Source organism: Gymnoscopelus microlampas (assembly GCF_963454915.1).
Source record: "Gymnoscopelus microlampas genome assembly, chromosome: 4".
In the NCBI taxonomy this organism is placed as follows: Eukaryota; Metazoa; Chordata; class Actinopteri; order Myctophiformes; family Myctophidae; genus Gymnoscopelus; species Gymnoscopelus microlampas.
Window position 1 is genome coordinate 9,466,299 of NC_139941.1, and position 22,561 is coordinate 9,488,859.

The following is a 22,561-nucleotide window of genomic DNA, read 5'->3' on the forward strand; positions in this document are numbered from 1 at the left end:
TCCAGGGACCCTCATGGGCTTCCAAATGGCCCCTTACGGGTGTGTAACTCTGAGAGTGTACAAATGGAACCAAATGGACCCTATACTCTCAGAGTTATGGGGGGTCGTGGAAACCACTGTGCTACACTAAATGGAACAAAGCCTTCATTAGTATCATTGGTAACACCTGGGAAGGAACTGATAATATGGCTGCTGTGCATAGAGCCTATTGTCAAGAAAGTGTCAATAAAACAGTTGGAAGAATAAAACTCTGCACTGCTGCAGAGTTGGGCTGTGCTGTCACTTTTCATTTTCAGTGAACGTGGCGTATAGATCCAGAAAACGATATATATATATATATATATATATATATATATATATATATATATATATATATATATATATATATATATATATATATGTGTGTATATATATTATATATATATATGTGTATATATATATATATATATGTATATATATATATATATATATATATATGTATATATATATATGTATATATATATATATATATATATATGTATATATATATATATGTGTGTCAACTGGCTCTTTTTGGTAGCGTGTTGGTTCAGTCTATCCAGCTCGATCCAGTAAACAGATTATCTGCAAATGGTTTTGTTTCATCACTTCCAATGTCACGTGTTTAATAAACAGAACTCATACAGGATAAACACTGTTTATCCTGTATTCTGTATGAGTTCTTGCTCCAGATTGGATGAAATTTGTATCCTGACCTGAAACCTGTATTTTCGGTTTATTTTCGGGTTGTTACTGAACAGAAAATATCACTCACACACCCTTTATCAAAAAAATGGATTCAAACGTGAGTTGAAGCACACACCAGTGACACAATTTAATGTAAAATGTCTTTATTTACTTAAACTGATGAGTGAGTTTTGGCAAACAAATGATGGCTGACCTGCTTAAAGTGATGCTGTTTTTACAGTAATGGCTATCTTTACACAACCATGCATTTAGGGCTGAACAATTAATCAAAACAATCAATCAAAATCACAATATGAACTACTGCAATTTCCAAATCACAGAGGCTGCAATTAATTAGGCTATATAAAAGAGGGGAGGGGGCTCCAAAATGGACTTCTAAACTAGGTATTCTAGTGTTTTAGGTAATATTTGGTCCATGACACTCCATTATTCTGATAACTTAACCTGGCGATCCACCAACATAGCTGGTCGATTATTTTAAAAAAATCTATTAGAACGTTTTTGTGTTGATTTGTTGATCTATAAGAAACAAATAAAATAACATTTAGTTGTTTTTGTGTTCTAAATGTCGATTTTGATATATTTTTGGTTAATCGCCCAATCAGTGTGTTTTGGTTAATCGCCCAGAGCAGTGTGTTTATCAGCTCTGCAGTCTTGAGGTGGCACAGATACAGGCTATGTTGATGGACTCGAACTCCAGGGAGTAGATGGTCTTGGGGAAGCACTCTGGGTTCTTTTTGAGCACGGGCACCCGTAGGGAGATGGGGATGCTCTCCAGGCTGGTCACGCTGTCCACCGCGCCCCGGCACGAGTGGCTGCTTTGGCACACGGCTTCATGGATGATCTGAGGCACTCTGTTCAAGTTGACGTTCTCCCTGTGAAGAGACCAAACCAATCCAATCTCGATTTAAGGGAACACAGGGTCACCAAAGTGATGCTCAAAATAATAAACGATACATAATGCGACAGACAGTACATACAGCTTAGGACAATAGCAAAGTAACTTACAAAAAAGTTTTAAAAAATAATAATAATTACGAGTTAAAAGATAATAACATAAAACAGTAAAACCCTAAAACACAGTCATCAACAGCCATTGATCCCAAATAATACAAGACTAACAGACCATAAAGCAAGCACAGAGCCTCTGTTAAAAACCAAGCTATATAAGTGGAACTTAAGATTCAAAAGTTTCAATGGTAGGGGCTATTTCGATATTGGGATGGGGGGGGGGGGGGGGGGGTAACTTGTTCCAAGACCATGAATAGCAGTATAAACAAACTATGCCATTTCTATGTGCTTGTGCTTGCATGTTCTGTAAGCTGGAATAGCAGATGCAGCCATAATTTGGGAGCCATTTGCAAGAAAGAGAAAACAGAAAATATGAGAGTTAGGTTTAAAGCGTTGCCGCGAGAAGCACTCACTCGTATCTCCAGGTGGCGACACTGCGCTCGTTGATGCGGGTGGGCAGGTCGACCAGCTGGCTGTAGTATTCCTGGAGGCTGTTGGTGCAGAAGGACTCGTCCACACACTGGCTGGACAGTGGAATGGACACACCGTGGCACACGGTCAACGTGCACAGGACGAAGAGACGCAGGAGCTGCGTGAGATGGACAAAAGACGGCAGAGATGTTAGGGGTGGGGTCCAGGGTGAAGCATTCTTTGCGATGCTATTTTCTAGCAGAACATTTTGGAGAACATCAATGTCATGTTTGATCCCTCTGGCTGTGTGTGACAACCATTAACCACCTGACCTGACTTTGAATCGTTACCACAACCATAAGAGGTCCATGTTTACCGTTATTTCGGCTATGCTATACAAATGTGATTTAAAAAAGTAAAAAGTAAAATAATGACTGATACATACATAGCAAACCCGCTATATTGGTCGAGCTTTACTGCACTGATTCTCAAAGTGGGGCCCGGGGAGTGGGACCCCCAGGGGTCTTTTAGGGCGTTCCAGTGGGTCCCCACTCCCCACCAAAATGAGTTCATACAGCATCAAAATCAGTTTTAACCACCTTGACACTAAACATCAGCTATTTGAAAATAACCAATCTAAAATCTGACGATGTGTTGCGATGCAACGCGTTCTGAGTTTGTAGATAAGCTATTTTCAAATAAATCTGAAAATAAAAGAGTACATTTTGGTCCGTGGCTCAAAATATTGTCTGAAGAGGGTCCGCGGCCAAGTACATGGCCAGTCCTTGACATGAAAACTTTAAGTACTAACTGCTCTACTGTTCTCCTACCTGGAGCTGTTCCATGGTTGAGTTGTGGATGGGGTCTGGTTGTCTTGTCTACTCTGTGTGCCGCCTCCGCTGGGTCCTGGAGTTGCTTTGTACCGATGGCCCCCAGACCCAGTTGTATTTATTGCTTTGGGGTCTGAATAGGAGACTCACCCACTGTCCACCGGAAGTGGCATGGGCTATTGAGGGTGGAGGTAGGGGGGGGGGGTGCATCAGACGATAGGCTGTATGTGTGGCAGGGGGTCGGTCATTGGCTGCTGCGTCACAATCGTGACTTCCATTAGCGCTCATCCTTGAGAGTGGCATTTCATTAAAAGCAATCTCGCGTCATCATTTGCATTTCAGGCCAGGTAACCAATGCAAACCCGCTCGGTGGCCTTGCGGGTAGAGTGTCCGCCCTGAGACCGCGAGGTCGGGATTCCATCCTCGGTTAATCGTCGGCCATAGCAACGACTGGGGACAAATATGTAGATGCCGCATTGCCCAGCCCACTGGGGCAGTATGTCAATGCCGCCCCCATATTAAAGCAGGGCAGCTTGCCATAACTCCGCTGCAAGAAATACTGTATGCCTGAGTCGTATATAAGGTTTTGTAGAGCAAAAACAGGAGGGGGCCTAGTATACAGCCCTGGGGGACTGTGGTATGTAGGGTTTAAGAGGTTAAGCGATGCAAGCCGCCACAGACGGGGGACAAGGTCACTGGACCTTACGTTTCCGCTGCTGTACCACTTTGAAGGTCCATATTTTCTGCATGTCTGACTCTTGCACCTAAAGTTGTATCCTAGTAGTAGTTTGATAAATGTTGATTTATCAAACTGGAGAACTTGCACTAACGTTTCAGATGAATGATGAATTAATAAAAAACTTTAAGTACAGATGTCCATGACATTTTGTCAGCTGCCATTACTCTGTGAGTAAGATGCGTGCACATTTGCATTACTATACTTGTGAGGACATAAACATTTTAGGACGGCGATTTTGTAATTTTGAATATTTTTAGTGGTTTGTTTAACCCTAACCCAAAAATAGCAGATCTATACAAGCTCACAACGCATCACGCTGCAACGCGTTGTGAGCTTGTAGATCGGGTATTTTCAAAGCTGGGACCCCCATTTCTGGTGGTACCCAAGAATAAATGTGTACATTTTTAGCGGTACACCTGCACATTCTTGTTGGGTGTGTGAGGTTCATAATTGGTGTTTTCCCGCAGCATGTGGCTGACATCAACCAACAGATAGATTAAAGCAATAAAGCCACCTGAGGCCGTGGTTTACCGTGGATTTCTGAACTAGGATTTCTGAACTAGTTTGGACATACGTGACAAAAACCCGGTAAACCACGTCTTAGGCCTGTCACAATTATTGCATAATCGTCTAATCGCAATTATTTGAGATAAAAACAATTATTTTTGCATAATCGTCAATCGTTTCCATTTTGAACGATTTTCACACATTTTTAAATATTAAAAAAGCTGCAACAGCGATTACAACGCGTTGACGTGTTTTAAGCTTTTTCTGCTATTTTTACATGTATAATTTGTTTTGAATATGTCAATAATTTCTTTGTATATTTCAGTTATTTGTTATATCTGCCCTGTGCAATTTTTTGATTACGAAGCCTAAAAGGCTTCATATGTTCCAATGTTCAACGCCAAACCCACAATTAAATCATTAATCGCAATTATTTCAGTGACTATTTAAATTTATAATCGTGACAGCCCTAACCACGACCTTGCGCGGCCTATTGCTTTTCTAAAATGGTTACTCTATGGCAACACGACAACCATAGGCGTATCCCAATTAAATCCGCTTCTAATGGCGGCCATTAACCAGCTGTAACTTGGTCCTCTGTTGTCTCTGTTGCCAGGAAGCTGTGTCAGTCGCAAAGGGCTGAACGGAGCATGCTCCGTGCACGACTACACCGGCACCTTCAATGGCCAGACCGTGCGCTTCAAGATGACGTCTGTTTGTGGGCACGTCATGAGCCTGGACTTCATTGGTTGGTATCATCCATATAAATCGCTCCTTGTTTGCTATCAGCAATGGCGGAGTTTTGCGTTGGCTATTCAAAAATAGCAGATATACAAGCTCACAGCGCATCACTTCGTGCCGCGCTGCGAGCTTGTACATCTGCTATTTTTGAACATTTTTGAAAAATCTTAAGTGTGAGAACTACTGATTTTAGAATGCAATTGTAGAATCGGCCTCAGTTCTTAATGGGTTAAAGTAGGGCTGGGAACTATATCGACATCATATTGATATTGCGATATGAGACTAGATAGTGTCTGGTAGTTTGGATAGTTTCATATCGTGATATGACATGAGTGTTGTCTTTTCCTGGTTTTAACCTATTTAGACCTGATGCCGATTCTAAAAATGCCTTCTAAATCCTGACCTGATCCTGAAGTTTTCTGAAAAACGTCTGTACATGTACTGCACATGGCAATAACAACCCCAAAAGGGGTTCCAGGATTGAAAGGTATAGTTACGTATAGGGGTTGCAGGTCTAAATGGGTTAATCACATGCTTTATTTTTTATACTGATTTAAAAAAAAAAAGAAAAGAACATTTATATTTTCATTACAGTACTATATTATCATTACAATTTTGATATGGGAGGTATTTGGCCAAACAATGTGATATTTGATTTAGCGGCTAAATCACAATATATTTGGCCAAATACCACTATTGATATGGGCTACATTTTAGCTCATGTGGCCCAGCCCTAGATGAAAGTATATGTTCATAAGGTGGTTATTGTGTCACTCCAGGGAAGTACAACAACTGGGACAAGGTGGACCCGGCGGAGCTATTCAGCACAGCCCCCACTGAGAAGAAGGAAGCCAATCCCAAACTCAACATGGTCAGGTTCCTCCAGGTATATGGCATTCATTCATCACGTCTAACTATCTCTAGACCAGGGGCCTTCAACGTTTTTCAGACCAAAGACCCCTTAGTTGAGAGAGAGAGGAAGCAGGGACCCCCACAACCTTTTTATAGATTCCATATGCATTTGTTTAATTGTTTGACGGCACAATCATCAGCGTATTTTGGATTCATGTGTATTTTCAGATATTCAATGACTTTGCACCTATTTTTTCCCTCTACACCAAACCTCTTTGCCGAAAATAGCCGATCTGCAAGCTCACAACACCTCGCAGCACGAGACTTTGTGAGCTTGTAGATCCGCTATTTTTGGCTAAAGTTCTCAGAATAGGAATGCTAGGGATCAAGTGGTTAAAGTTCCTCACACACAAATATTTGACTGACCCCCTGTAGTAACTCTGAGGACCCCCTGCCCTAAGGGTCACGGACCCCCTGTTGAAGACCCCTGCTCTAGACCATAGTTAGAAATATATTTCTCTCTTTGCACTCATTGTGTTCTACAGTACAGTTCTACAGTACAGTTCTATCAATTTAGTTTGACTAAATTGATAAGAGTGATTAACAACTTAAAGGGACTACACCATGAATTTGAACTTTTTCTTCTTTTTTGTGTGTTTTTGGTCTCCCCTACCTCTCTTCTATCCCCAAAAGTACCCCAGTTTGAACACTCAGGCTTTCACAGCAAAGCTGGGGTTTTCTGTAAATTGGTCTCAAAACAGGCCAAACTGATTTGCACCGTGATGTCACATCAGGGTACAATCCCTCCCGTTTTTCAGTTCCAACCAAAACAATAATTATATATATATATATATATATATATATATATATATATTTTTTTTTTTTTACTTTTTCCACACAGAACCAGGAGATAACATGCATACAAACTGGCTCAATAGTGCCCGTGCCAAACAGGACAATGTGTTATTGCAGGTGAAAGTGCTTTATAAGCCAGAGAGAAGTTAGTTGGAATGAGTATATCTGAGGCTTGATTTAGGCTCAAACCTTTTGAAAAACGTTTGAGGGACATAAACAATATGATATTAAATATATATATATATATTTTAATTCATGGTGTAGATCCTTTAAAGGAGAATTTTGGACTAAGGTTTTCTTACCTTTTCTATGATGATGTTATATCTTAGGATGAATTGTACAGTAGAAAAATGTCATAACTCCATCCCAGGTCCGCCATAGCTTAAAACGTGCGCCAATAGGCCTTGTGCTAGATCACGTATTTTAATAGCTTTTTTTGTGTTTGTTTTTTGTGAGATCTGACGTTCATAGTGACAGAACACTGTAAAAAAAACAAAAAAAAAACAGAAGTCTCGCTAGATGAGATCGAAATCTCGAGATTTCAATCTTGTCTAGCGAGACTTTTTTTTTTTTTTTTGCATAGTGCAAAGCTATTAAAATACGCGATCTAGCACAAGGCCTATTGGCGCATTTATTAAGCAGTGGCGGACCCGGGATGGAGTTATGACATTTTTCTACTGTACCATTCATCCTAACATATCATAACGTCATAGAAAAGGTAAGAAAGCCTTAGTCCAAAATTCCCCTCTAAGCCCTATAATATATTTTATCGTACGTGCCCATCTACAAACTCACAAAAATCAATCATTTCATAAAAAATTGTAGCATTTATATTATCAATTAAATCAATTAGTTTGATTAACTGTTGCAACCCTGGAGAGTAGCCTTTTGACATGTGTGATGTTGTGGTCTATAGGTTGAAGCTAAAGGATGTGACTATGTGGTTTTGTGGTTGGACTGTGACAAAGAGGGAGAGAACATCTGTTTTGAGGTAAGCCATCGTTTGTCATAAAAATGTGATGGTTTAAAACTGCTGTGATTGTTGTCACTTATTTACCATAAATGGATAGTTCATCCAAAACATGACTTATTTTCTATCAGTTACACACCCCTTGAAGCCTTGAATTCATGGAGATTGTTTTGTTTTTGTCACATTCCTGAGCCAATAATTTGATGAACGGGTCAATAGGACACTGGGTAGGAGATTCTTTGACTCTTTTGAGTCCTACCGGAGACTCCGCCGGTCATCAAATTATTGGCCTAGGAATGCGACAAAAACAAAGAAATCTCCATGGTGTCAAGGCTTTGTGGGGTGTGTAATTGATAGAAAATAAGTCATTTTTTGGGTGAACTACTCCTTTAAGTAGCCGCAAACAACATGGAGGGTACCCATAACCTCTTAAGTTGCAATTCCCTCCACTGACCGTGGCAGCCCCAGGTGTGAGACAGAAAAGTCTAATCTGATCGTATTAACAATTATATTATAAACGTGTAAATATTGCACCTTTACAGACAGCTTGGGTTATCCTCTTTGTCTCTGTTAAGGCTTTGTTTCACAGGAATCCACTGTTGTTTTTATGAGCAACGTTCTGTCACTAAACTCCGTGAAGGCATGATTCTTCTTCTCTTGCCGTGTTTCACACCTGCATTAACTTATCGCCAGGTGTGTGAGGGGAAGTTGTTTTGGAGAGCACTGGTTCTAAATCACTCAACGTCCTGCATACCAGCTGTTAATTCAGTGGTTCTCAAAGCTTTTCCTGTCAAGGACCCCAAAATTATGCATGTACAGTATTTATGGAGGAATGTATTTGGCCATGGACCCCCCATCTGAAAATATTTGTGGCAGGAACCCCTATACAAGATTTGTGTTTTTCAAAAATATAAAGAAATGTTCAAAATAAATTGCTTATCTTAGAAGCTCACAACGTGTCGCGATGTGAGCTTGTAGATTGGCTATTTTCAAATAGTCGATCTACATAGGGTTAAGCTGATGCTTTATGAAATTATTTTGCAGGGGACCCCATGGAACCCCATCAAGGACCCCTGGGGGACCCCACTTTGAGAACCACTGGTTAAAGTAATAATGTTACTGTCTCCCAGGTCTTAGACGCCATCCAGCCAGTTATGAACAATCCGTACGGCAGTGAGAAAACGGTGTACCGCGCCAAGTTCAGCTCCATCACAGATACGGACATCTGGAAGGCCATGAACAGTCTGGGAGAGCCCAACCGCAACGAGGCTCTGTCTGTGGACGCACGCCAGGAGCTGGACCTGCGCATCGGCTGTGCCTTCACTCGGTAGGTAAAACACTAGGCACAGCGGAGCTGAAACCGCACAGAAAACATCCACTTAAATAAATAAATTCCAATTCAACTGATTCACTCCCCCCTCCAACTAATGCCATAATGTGATCTCTGTGTTCTTGTACTTTGCCGTTCATATCCGGTTCAGGTTCCAGACCAAGTATTTCCAGGGTAAATACGGTAACCTGGACTCCACGTTAATCTCATTTGGACCCTGCCAGACCCCGACGTTGGGCTTCTGTGTGAAGCGCCATGACAAGATCCAATCCTTCAAGCCAGAGACCTACTGGGTCTTGCAGGCAAAGGTAAAAAAAAATCACACCCAGTGTGAAGTGAGCGGTGATATTTATGAGTTATTAATTTCATCATGCATCTCGGTAGCCAATCACGGCACGTCCTGCGAAGTGACGTGCTTACATTTGTTACCTTATTATTAATTTCATCATGCGTCTCGCTAGCCAATCACAGCGCGTCTGCGAAGTTTGAAGTTAATTTCATCATGTGTCTCGCTAGCCAATCACAGCACGTCCTGCAGAGGTTAGCCTATGGGCGTGTTTTCCACAGCATGGCGTCACAGCGAAAGACACATTTTCACGACGGAAAAAAAACCTTCGCCACGGATGGGTCCTAAACCCTCTTATAGGAGCGGTTGCACCGCTCAAAAATGCCAAAAAGTGTAGTCCAGCTATTTTCAGTGCGTCTCACCCAGTGGTATAAACATGATCATGTGATATACACTTACACGATCCATCTTTATTTACACAATCCTGCTGTCTGATGGAGAATGCATGTCATACAGTTCAATTCCTAAGCATATAGAGAAACACAGCATCCAATACAACATGACATCTGAGCAATAAGACATACTGTACGATCTGTTACCAGTGATCCGGCTATGTAACACGTCAAGAATATGATGCTGACTGAGCGGGGAGTGTTCCCATTCCTTAACCCATTAAGACCGGGAAAAGCATCTGTCATTTTAGATTTTAACCACTTTAACCTATTCAAAAATAGCAGATATACAAGCTCATAGCGCGGCACCGAGTGCTGTGCTATGAGCTTGTAGATCCGCTATTTTTTTTAAATCGTGAACATTTGTAAATATATACATTTCTTTGAAGCGAACATTTGAAACTCAAATCTTTACTTCTGTGGATTCTACAAATGTCTTCTAAATCTGAAGTTTAAAAAAAAAACATGTTTCTATATCAGTGGTTCAGTTTGAGTAAAATTTTTTCGCTATATATATATATATTCAAAGATTTGCACACATTTTCATGAATAGCAGATTTACAAGCTCATGTGTGCCGCGCTATGAGCTTGTATATCTGCTATTTTTCAATAGCCAAAGAAATCTGAAAATGACACAGACGCGTTCCCGGTCTTAAAGCTTTAAAGCACGACTTCACCTATTTTCAACCTATCTTCATATAATTGGTCCTCACTAATACTCATGATAAAATGGTACAATTTGTTTCTACTCGGTCTGTGTCTCAGAGGAGGGCTGTGGACAGTTCAGAGTCCCGTCTACCAGTGACATCATCAATGGGGAATCCAAGCTAATAGAAACTGCAGGCTTTCTATTCCTGGAAAGTTGCAATGCAATGAAAGAAGCCATTGTTCTCGTGTTAATAAAAATCACACCCTGTGTGAAGGAAGCGGTGCCTTTGGGGCGGGGCTTAACTCATTTCAGTTCGTCCCTATTGGTGGTCTGAGTCCACTTACCAAATTTGTACTTGGTAGCATGCTGCAAACTGGAATAATGGCTGTTTAAAGGCCAGCCAATGGGCAGACAGAGGGGGCAGGGCTTAAGTAATTACAGTTCGTCCCTATAGGTGGTTTTAGTCCATGTACAAAATTTGTACTCCGTAGCATGCTGCGAACTTGAGTTATGGCTGTTTAAAGGCCAGCCAATGGGAAGACAGAGGGGGGCGGGGCTTGAGCAATTCATGCTGGTCCCGTATTGGTGGTCTAAGTCCACATACCAAATTTGGACTTGGTGGCATGCTGCAAATTGGAGTTATAGCTGTTTAAAATCCCGTGCTCATCCCGTGCTCATACGGGCGGACGTCCCTGGGGGTCCCTGGACCCCTCTTTGATAACCAGTGGCACGTGTGGCCAATGAGAGGAGAGATGGCATAGGCAATCTCCAAGTCCGTGTGTGTGTGTGTGTGTGTGTGTGTGTGTGTGCGTGTGTTTGTATGTGTTGCTTCTTTGCCGTGCTCATCCCAGGCTCATACGGACACACAGACACACAGACACGGTGTCAAAGCCAAGTGTAGAGCGGTTGGCACCGCTAAAAATCTAAATAAAAAATGTGAAATGAAAAAAAAATCATGCCTAACGATGATGTCACTGGTAGACGGGTTTCTGTACTGTCCACAGCCCTCCTATGAGACACAGACCAAGTAGAAAAAAATTGTACCATTTTATCATGAGTATTAGTGAGGACCAATTATATGAAGATAGGTTGAAAATCGGTGAAGTCGTCCTTTAAGCCGAACCCGATCAATTCCTCTGTCCTCGCCGGAGGTTAAGGCGCAAGGAACTGACGCGAGTGGAGGACACGAGGATGGACGTTTCAGTATTGGAATTTGGCTCTATAGTCTGTGTGCCTTTCTTTTGCATCAAAACTCCAGGGTGCTCTAATGGACATACTTTTGTTTCGTGGCAGGTGTTCAAAGGGAAGGAAAGCCCTCTTACACTGGACTGGGACAGGGTCAGAGTGTTTGACAGAGACGTGGCTCAGATGTTTGTCAACCTGTCCAAGACCTCCAGAGAGGCCCGGGTAAGAGACCTCCTTACGTTTTAGTTTCAGCATTAGTTAAAGGTGCTGTAAATGATATGTTTTGGTTAAAACTAAAACCTTTTGGTTTAATAGTTAAAGCTCTATATTCTGATAGGAATCATTGCTGGAGTGTTTGTTCAGTAAAAAGTGTCTCCCCGTCTCTATAGCTCTTTAGTAAACAGAAATTGCATTTTCAGATGGGACACCAATTTCCTCCAATCAGGAAAGAGAACCCATTCATCAGCTTAATTTTGTTTGTGTTCTAATTCTTCTTTCTCCTGATTGGATTAAGTTGGTATCCCGACCCGGTAATGTATTTTAGTTTTTCGCTTTGGGATGTGTTGTGACTGTGAGCTTGTAGATTGGCAATTTTCGGCAAAGAGCTTTTTTGTAGGTGGAAAAAAGGAGGAGGCCAAGTACAGACCCTTTCAACCTTATCTTCATATAATTCCTCAATAATGCTCTTATACAGAGTACACATCAGGTGTTATTTCAAACAAGACTTCTGCCATTTCTTTAATTCAATTTCTTTATGTAATATTTTGGCATGCTAACTTGACAGGAAGAAAAAGGCTGTAGCTTGGAATCCCGATCAATGATGTCATTGGTAGGCAGGTTTCTGAACTGTCCACAGTCCACCAATGAGACACAGAGTGAGTTGACAGAAATCGTGTCATCTCACAATGATCATTAACAAGGATCAATTATATGAAGATAAGGTTGAAAATAGGTGAAGTGGTGCCTTAAGTGGTTAACACATTCTCTATAGCATAATATTGCATCTCATTCCCAGGATATTTAAATTGCGGTGTCCTAAAAACAACAGAAGTGCTAGATGGTGATTTTTGGCATTCTACCCCTCTCCTGTAGGTGGAGTCGGTGAGTAAGAAGGAGAAGGCAAAGCAGCGACCTCAGGCCTTGAACACGGTGGAGATGCTGCGTGTGGCCAGCTCCTCCCTCGGTGGGTCAGCAGCAACTAACATGAAATTATGGGTTGCACTCGGGTGGCACAGGGGTAAAGTACTTGCCCACCACCGTGGAGTCTAGGGGTTCGATTCCACTGCAGTGCATCTGGCTTTGCATAGCGTCACTACAAACACAATTGGCCTGTATTTGGGAGAGGGAAGCTGGGCGGGAGGGTGATATTTCTCACTGCACGTACGTACTCCTACAGGCTGGGGGCGGAACCTGTCAGCGGGTAATGTTGAACCGGAGGAGTAGGACGGAGGCTCTACGTCCTCCCGGTGGGGGCTCCTCACTGCTGGCAGGTGAGACAGTAGGGTACAACAGCAGTGGCAAGTAGTAGGAGGAATTAATTGGTATAATGAATAAATTGGGAGAAAAAAAGGGTAAAAATGATTGGCTATTCTAAATTTAAATTCAAAATAAATATCACACGGTAAGAAAAATGCTCCTTTTCATCCTGTGCATGTGCAACGTTTTACAACAAATGCATTACTTTAAAACAAGCCAGTACCTTCAAAGCATTTGCACAGCAACTTCCTGGTTTGTACAGGCTGTCGCAGGGACTACTTTCTTGTATGTATTCTTGTACTGAAATTGTTATTAAAAACTGTTGTCATTGGGATATGTCTATGATTTTCACATTTGATAACCGTTTTATAAAAGCAATACGTCTTCAGTGAGGCACTCCGAGGGGGGGTCTCAGATTTTGTCAGTTATAAGAAGGGGGGCTCCATGGAAATAAAACGGTTGGGAACCACCGACGTAGGTGATGTTTAACATTGTGAATGTGATGTGTCCATTGGGTAGGCATGGGCCCGCAGCATACCATGCAGATAGCGGAGCGCCTGTACACACAGGGCTACATCAGCTACCCCCGTACGGAGACCACCCACTACCCAGAAAACTTTGATCTGAAGGGAACCCTCAGACAACAGGCCAACAACCACTTTTGGGGAGAGGAGGTATGGAGCCACAAGCCTGTAGCCTGAAGACCCACCTCTTCACACCTCACCCTAGCACTCGCCTCTTCACACTCAACCTCACCCCCTAGCACTCACCTCTTCAGACTCCACCTCACCCCCTAGCACTCACGTCTTCACACTCCACTTCACCCCCTAGCACTCACCTCTTTAGACTCCACCTCACCCCCTAGCACTCACCTCTTCAGACTCCACCTCACTCCCTAGCACTCACCTCTTCAGACTCCACCTCACCCCCTAGCACTCACCTCTTTAGACTCAGATAGATACAGGTTCTCTGTGTACCTGGTATACTGTAGTTTCAAATTTACAGAATGTGATTTAGATAGAATGATGTTTAGACTTGATTGATTTATTTGGCAAAATTCATTGCTTACCTGCCCTCCTAGTTTCTTTGAGGCACTACATAGTTTTCTCTGCACTCTGTGACTATTTACCTTGTTGTTGGTTGACTAGAGTTCATGTGTACTCTGCTTATTCTGATCTCGCAAAGTCTGCTAAATGCCTAAATTGTAAATCAGGTGTGTGTTGTGGTTCCACCAGGTGAAAGCTCTGCTCTCTGACGGACTGAACCGACCCAGGAAGGGGTCAGATGCTGGGGATCACCCTCCCATCACCCCCATGAGAGCCGCTTCAGAGGGAGAGCTGGGTGAGACACTCTACACTTCTAATAATAATAATACTAATACATACAATTAGGGGTGTGCCGATACACTAATTTCACGAAACGATACGATATTTGGCTCACAACTTCGATACGATTTCGATACGATACGCACTTTTTTTATTATGAAAATAAATGGGGGAGAAAAAAAGGAAATGCAAACAAATAATTCTGTTTTTGCATTATTCAGACATGCAAACTTGTAGCTTTTCAGCCGTTTTGAATCCAAATAGGGCAATAGTGTGACACCTGACCCGAAAAAAAACAACATGTTGTCACCCTTTTCACCTCGGGGCTGTTTGCATGCCTGATTATTTTGATTGGTGTAAAAATAAAAAAAATAAAAAAAATATATATATTTTTTTTTCAAAACGATATTTTTTTTTTCCAAAACGATACATATCGTCGCGAAAACGTATCGCGATATATCGCGGGACGATATATCGGCACACCCCTACATACAATGTACAATAGCGCTTTTCTAAATACTCAAAGTCGCTTTACAGAAACAAAATAAAAATAACGTAATTAGGAGAAAACTAGCTAAAAGGTTTAAAAACTTAGAAGAACACAAAAGAAAAACATAGAAATAAAAGGGGGATTAGAATTAGGTAGGGTATGAGTTCTCAATGTGGGGTCTGGGGACCCCCAGGGGTCCTTGAGGAGGTAAAATGATGATTAGTTGGAAACCAAATGAACCCTTACAGGTCTGTACAAAATGGTTCCATTTGTACAATCTCAGAGTTATGGGTGTCCTTGACCAAATACCAAACTTGGCCCTTGACAGTTAAACAAGTTTGAGAACCTGTCTGAAAAGGTGGGTTTTGAGTGTTTTTTTTGGGGGGGCAGCTTGCTTTGATGTGAGCTCCATAGCTTATATATTAGTAAACTAATACTTTGCTAACTATTTCAACCCTCTACATTTAGTAATCAAATCAAATCAAATACTTAGTAGACCAGGCACTGTTGCTCTGTACTTGGTCCGCTCTTTTTCCACCTCTGCACCTAAATCTCTTACACACTCACACGTTGCGACGCGTTGTGAGCTTGTAGATCTGCTCTTCTTTGCGAATGTTTCTCCCTCGTAATAGGGATGCTAGGGTTATTGGTAAAAACTCCCCAAGTTCCTATGACGCTTGTTACACTCGGCAGCAGTCATGTGGAATCCATTAGCGCCATTGCTAACTTCAAGTCCTACATAAAGAGCTGGCTGAATAGTAGCCCTAGAATGTCTGTGATCTTACATACATTTCAAGTATTCCAAATACACAGTCATAGATCACCCTCGCCGACGCGCTGTGTAGTGGCGATCTGCGCGGCCGTAAAGGTGCTCTAAACTCCGTCTGTACTCACCCAATAATTCATTCCTAAGACTTGGAGTCATATATTGTCCTCTAGTTTCATATCCATTTGAAAGTTCTGCCAGAAAACGTTTAGTTTAGTCAAATATCTCCACTTTTCCACGAGCTGCACACGGACGACTTTCTGTACGGGCGAGGGGCCTGGAATGAGTACAGGACTGAATATGTGTAAACTTCCTTTAGGACGCACAAATGTTTGGGACTCACAATTGGCAGATGGAGTGATTCATTACCCCGCACCAATCACAAGCACCTGTCAATTGTGTGCCCCATTCGTTTGTGTTTCCCTGTGTCAATTTGTTAGGACGTTTGTGATGACAAGAGGATGTTTGGGTAAATTCGGTCGGTCACTCAAGTCGGGCCCCCCTAGCCCGTACAGAAAGTCGTCCGTGTGCAGCTCGTGAAAAAATGGAGATATTTGACTAAACTAAACGTTTTCTGGCAGAACTTTCAAATGGATATGAAACTAGAGGACAATATATGACTCCAAGTCTTAGGAATTAATTATTGGGTGAATACAGACGGAGTTTAGAGCACTTTTACGGCCGCGCAGATCGCAACTACACAGCGTGTCAGCAAGGGTGATCTATGACTGTGTATTTGGAATACTTGAAATGTATGTAAGATCACAGACATTCTAGGGCTAGCTGAATAGGTGCTGGACCTAAATGGTAAATGGTGCATTATAGTGCCTTTATCCAAGTGCTTTATAATGTGCATTACATTACGTCCACCCATTCACACACAGTCACACACACATTCACACACCTACGGCAGAGGAAACCATGCAAGGCACCAACCTGACTCATCGGGGGGCAATTAGGGGTTCAGTGTCTCGCTCCAGGACACTAACTCTGGGGAGCCCGGGATCGAACTGGGAACCTTCCGTTTCCCAGGTGGCCGTTCCTGAGCCATTGCCGCCCCATGGACCTAATGATAACCCATCAATTAGTTGAGTTGTAACAGCTTCCATTTATGTTGTTCTCTCTTTTACGTGTCCGGTACATGTACAATCAAATGACCACAATGCAAATAAACTCCAAGCTTTTTGGAGGTTTTATCCTTTTTATCCTACAGCTATAATATGGTCATGTTTGATATGCATTTCTGTCAATCTAAAAACAATCAACCAATGTATAAATGATAATTGAGTCATTTAAGAAAATGAAACGGCTGTAACTTCCCGCTGTGGTCTCCCCATCCCACAGGAAGTGACGGCTGGCAACTGTATGAGTACATCACGCGTCACTTCATTGCCACCGTCAGCCAGGACTGCAAGTACCTGCAGACCGTCATCGACTTCAGTATCGGGACTGAAAGCTTCTCTTGCACCGGCAAAACCCTCATGTCACCAGGTAGAGAGAAGCTGTCGTCATCATGACATTTTAGTAGTATACTGTAAATAGACCTATTGGTTACAAATCATTTTAAGCTCTAAAGCCCAACTGAACCTGATGCTAAACAATGTAGCCATGTAAGCTTTTAGGAGTTATTTTCAAAATATTTTTTTTTCGTTGTAAATAAGAATTTGTTCTTAATCGTGCTTTGCCTTTTTAAAATACTGGTTGTCTGTAGATACATTTTTGGAAGAATTGGTAGAGGGATCCTAATAAAGTCAACTCAAGTGTGACGGTGTGATTTCTCTCTCCTTCCCAGGGTTCACGGCGGTGATGCCGTGGCAGGGCATTCCTCTGGAGGAGGCGCTGCCGGTGTGCGAGCGCGGTGACGTCTTCACCGTGGATGAGATCAAACTGGTGGAGAAGCAGACCAGCCCCCCCGACTACCTGACGGAGGCGGAGCTTATCACGCTGATGGAGAAGCACGGCATCGGTACGTATGTCTCCACTGGAGGGGAGGGGGGTTAATCCAAGTGATTGATTAGTATATGTACTGTAAGAAAATTAAACCAGTTTTAAGGAAATAATCGATTTTCAAAAATGGCAGATGTACATGCTCACAACAGCGGTGCAATATGACGCATTGTGTCATAGTAATCAGGGACGCGGGAATTGGGGTGCTGAGGGTGCTGCAGCACCCCCTCCGTTGTGAGGAAAAAAAAAAAAAAAGGCTGAACGCGTGCGTGTGTGTGTGTGTGTGTGAGAGATTTTCTCCGGTGGGCGCGGCTCCCCCAAAATAATTAAATCACATAACCCTAATCCAACCCTAACCCTAAAACCGAAATAAAGTAACAAAAGAAGTAACTTTATCCGCGGGAAACCCGAAAAAAATCGCGCGCGCGTGCATGGGTCCCGTTTACCAGCACCCCTTGCTCTAAAGTACTTCCCGCGTCCCTGATAGTAATGTCTACTAGTACTCTTCACGGGTCTAAAATGACAGACACGGACCTGTGGAATTTGTTCTGAGATCCGATTTGTTCCGAGATACTAAAGAACTAACTCTGACACAACAGTCAGTGTTAGTTATTAGTATTATATGGACCTGACAAGCCTAATAATTACCTAAAAAAATGCCATTCTACCAGTACATGCCATTTATAGGCTGCTTTATAAGGGAATCTATCTGCTATGTAGACAATTAAATTGCATGTTTTCACTTGACGATGAAGAAGGAATCCATGGTCATGCATGGTGCACGCACCTTTGATCCCATGACGGTATAGTTTGATGTGCTCTCCCAACTCACTGAACTCATGCTGGCAGCTGTACTGCAGTAATCTGACCCTAGGTCAGCCTAATCATCCCGCAAGTTACACTGCGCTTCATGCTGTTCTCTACTGATCTGCGCTGAGTACGGGTCTTCTCGGATCCACTCTGGTGTTAACCGACCTGGGATCCGAGGTAATAGCATCCGAACCAACCCGGACCCAGTTGACCATAATAAAACACAGACCCGTACGGTCGGGGTCTCGGGTACCGTGTCGGGTATTTTGGGTTCGAGAAGACCTCTGATGTCTACTATGACGTGATGGCTGGAGACCTTTTGTACATTCGAGGAATTTATTCATGTTTATTATTTGTTTAGGTACGGATGCCAGCATCCCTGTTCACATCAACAACGTCTGTCAGAGGAACTATGTGACGGTAGAGAGCGGACGCAAGCTGAAACCCACCAACCTGGGCATAGTGCTGGTGCATGGCTACTACAAGACAGGTAATAAACCCACCAACCTGGGCATAGTGCTGGTGCATGGCTACTACAAGACAGGTAATAAACCCACCAACCTGTTGGTCCATGGCTACTACAAGACGGGTAATCACTTAAAGCAGGGGTCTTCAACATTTTTCAGGCCAAGGACCCCTTAGCTGAGAGAGAGATGAAGCAGGGACCCCCCCCACTACATATTGTATAACATTGTGTTGCAGATTAAACCTTTTCATTGATAGATTCATAGACTTGTTTGACAGTACTGTCAATGTGTAACCTTGTGTTGGATTCATTTTAATGTGTATTTTCAGGCAGTTAACCACTTAAACCCTCAATACTTGGAAAACTCGTACTTTTGTCCCCCTGCCCCAAACCTCTTCGCTGAAAATAGTCGATCTACAAGCTCACAACGCCTCGCAGCGCAAGGCGTTGTGAGCTTATATATCTGCTTTTTTTGCATGATGTTCCCCCCAGAATAGGGTTCAAGTGGTTAATGTAAAAGAAGTTCTTATCACACCAAGGTTTTGGCGGCCCCCCTGTAGTAACTCTTTAGGACCGCCTAGGGGTCCCGGACCCCCTGCTGAAGACCCCTGATTTAAACCCACCAACCTGTTGGTCCATGGCTACTACAAGACTGGTGAAGACAGGTCACAGCACAACGGCCCTCACCAGGGGTGTCAAACTCATTTTAGGGTGTGGGCCGAATTAGTCAAAATGTGATATTGTACCCCCCATAATATTTCTTGTGCATGCATGACTGCTCCCAGTGCTGAAAGGATGTTGTCATAGTGTTCACAAAAAGGTACTGATTTCTGGTATAGGACTAAACGGGAAAGTGCATACTAGTAGCCTATATATTTTATTTGCGACGTGATTATTTCTCAACAAGGAGGTCGATATTTTACCACAAATAAGAGCATCAACGTGTAAGTAAGCCTTCATGATCCGGAGCCTATCTCCTGTTTTTGTAGCATGAGGCAGCTTGATGTACATATTCCCCTGAACGTGACGCTAGTATTTCGCAGGGACTCACCCCCAAACTACCCAGCATCCCTTGATGCTGAGTAGATCCATTGGGTCCTATTTTTATAGTCTTTGGTATGACCCGGCCGGGGAGTTGAACCCCAACCTTCAAATCTCAGGGTGGACATTTTAACCTCAAGGCCACTGAGCTGATACTTATACACTTCAACGTGTATGACCCATTACCAAATGAATACGGTAGTTTGATGTGAGTTATTCCCTGGCGCATTGTCAGATCGTTTATTCGTCATGCTCATCTAAGAAATACATTTGAAAAAATCATGTTCATAATTATAGTGTGTGTACTTCCCAGATGCGGAGCTGGTGCTGCCCACCATCCGCAGTGCGGTGGAGAAGCAGCTGACCCTCATCGCTCTGGGCAAGGCCAACTTCCAGCAGGTCCTCCAACACACCCTGGACATCTTCAAGAGGAAGTTCCACTACTTCGTCGACTCCATCAACAGTGGGTCCACTGGCCGCAGCTTACCCTGCACTAGCGCCACAGCTATCTTAGCGATTATCTATCTTGCTTTTTCGATAAATCGAATATTATATTATATATTTTATTTTATTATATGTGGTTGGTCTTGATTGAGGCTGGGCTTTCCCACACGTGCATGATTGAGGGGGGTGAAAAAAACTGTCTTAACACATCCACCGCCAAGGGCTAATCTCATGATGTACTTACCAGTGCCAAGCTCTTTTTGTTCTTTTTTTGTTTTTTTGATTTCGCCATAGCCCCCGCTAAATCCGTTTAAAATCCGCGTTCATTTGGTTCGACACAAGCACGGGATCCGAGAGAACAAAACACTGAAGACGGCGACGCGATCCGTGCCTCCATTTTGGAGAACGAGACAAAAACATTAGAGTGGGGGATGCGGAGAGGAAAACAACAAGCTGAGATAACCGCTTCCAAAGTTGATCGCTAGACAGGAAACGGAGGCGGGACAAAAAACGGAAACAGTATTATTTCGTTTCCGGTCCCCCCCCCCCCCCCCCCCCCCCCGAAACCGGAAGTGCAAAAAAAAAAAACGGAATCTGCACCTGTTCGATTTAACATGGGAAAACACCCGCCCCGTAGGACTACGGTTACGGCGCTTAACGGTTGGATTTAACGGCCCGTAGGACTACGGTCTTGGCGGTTAATGTGTTAATTTGGGTCAAAAGTGACTTAATTGCAGGTTGTAAATCCTGAAATGTCTATCGTTCACCTAAACATCAGTACTGAAATCGACGTGTAAAAACGAAGATAGCGGACTCACGTCCTTGGCTAACAATATCTCATGTTAATGATCGACTTGCATGTGAAATGAAAGAAGCAAACATTTTCAAAAGAGCGGTGTTTGCCAAAACCGGCCACAACGTATGCCATGTGAAGAATGACTGCACATAATGCAGAGTGTACATGTACTGCTATGTGTCATTTGATTAAACCCAGCATCTTTGTTTGATGGATTGAATACGTTAACAGTACGGAAGTACAGTCAAAAAAGCTATGCTATGTTTTCAATGTGGTCCTCATGTGTGGTTCTCTTGTCTTTGGCAGGAATGGATGAGCTTATGGAAGTGTCCTTCTCCCCGATCGCTGACTCCGGCAAGCCCTTGTCTCGCTGTGGAAAGTGCAATCGCTTTATGAAGTACATCCAGGTCAGTGACACACACACACACACACACACACACACACACACACACACACACACACACACACACACACACACACACACACACACACACACACACACACACTTTTAATAGCGTTGCTGTCGGGTGGAAACCTCATATGTCCAATAGAGATACTTTTCAGGAAATGAAAAAAAGAACCTGTGTTCCAATAGGCTCTGTGCACAGCAGCCATATTGGACAGAAATTGGGCCCCTTCCTTGCTTCCTTCACAGGTGTTACCAATGACACTAATGAAGGCTCTGTTCCATTTAGTGTAGCACAGTGGTTCTCAAACTTTTTAATTTCAAGGACCCCCATAACTCTGAGAGTGTACAAATGGAACCAAATGGACCCTCCTGGGTCCATTTGGTTCCATTTGTACACTCTCAGAGTTACACCCTGTCAAGGAACCATGAGGGTCCCTGGACCACACTTTGAGACCCACTAGTATTTCTAGTGAGCCAACATGCACAACATCAGCACCCTGACTCTGTTTGACCAGAATGGAACAGAGCCTTCATTAGTATCATCAACACCTGTGAAGGAAGTCAAAAGAGGCCCAATTTTTCTCCAAAATGGCTGCTGTGCATAGAGCCTATTGGTCCAATGTGGTTATTATTTAGTCACAAGAACGTGTTACTTTTCATTGGTTCAATATTTATAAAATCCATCAACACACAATGTTTTTTTAAATGGCAAAAATAGCCAATCTACAAGCTCACACCCCATCGCAGTGTAACACGTTGGGAGACTTGTAGATTGGCTATTTTCGCTGCTTTCATTTACGAAAAAAAGTTGAAATATGGAGATACAAGGTATCTGCCCGACAGCAACGATATGATACTTGTGAGGACCGTGGCAATTTGTTTCCGGCAAACCATATGAATGAACTTCCCCTAACCCAAACTTTAATCATTAGAACTAAATGTCTATCCTTGAATTTTTAATCTGGCCCTAAAAATAGCCCGGTAAAACAGATGCACACAGAGTGGTTTCAACAGAGCCAGACAGTGACGCACACCATCTGTATGGCC

General features: G+C 42.8%; 1 protein-coding gene across 1 annotated transcript in view; it reads left to right on the plus strand.

Moving 5' to 3' along the window:
* top3b (DNA topoisomerase III beta) overlaps positions 1 to 22,561 on the plus strand; it is a 35,260-nt gene that overhangs the window by 1,085 nt on the left and 11,614 nt on the right. The window contains exons 2-15 of the mRNA XM_084054910.1: positions 4,841 to 4,972; positions 5,745 to 5,851; positions 7,589 to 7,663; positions 8,773 to 8,969; positions 9,124 to 9,280; positions 11,653 to 11,766; positions 12,637 to 12,727; positions 13,540 to 13,694; positions 14,256 to 14,361; positions 16,946 to 17,092; positions 17,394 to 17,567; positions 18,720 to 18,848; positions 20,179 to 20,328; positions 21,412 to 21,512. Of these exons, the coding sequence (XP_083911036.1) occupies positions 4,841 to 4,972; positions 5,745 to 5,851; positions 7,589 to 7,663; positions 8,773 to 8,969; positions 9,124 to 9,280; positions 11,653 to 11,766; positions 12,637 to 12,727; positions 13,540 to 13,694; positions 14,256 to 14,361; positions 16,946 to 17,092; positions 17,394 to 17,567; positions 18,720 to 18,848; positions 20,179 to 20,328; positions 21,412 to 21,512 (1,835 nt within the window). The remainder of the gene's footprint in view (positions 1 to 4,840; positions 4,973 to 5,744; positions 5,852 to 7,588; positions 7,664 to 8,772; positions 8,970 to 9,123; positions 9,281 to 11,652; positions 11,767 to 12,636; positions 12,728 to 13,539; positions 13,695 to 14,255; positions 14,362 to 16,945; positions 17,093 to 17,393; positions 17,568 to 18,719; positions 18,849 to 20,178; positions 20,329 to 21,411; positions 21,513 to 22,561) is intronic.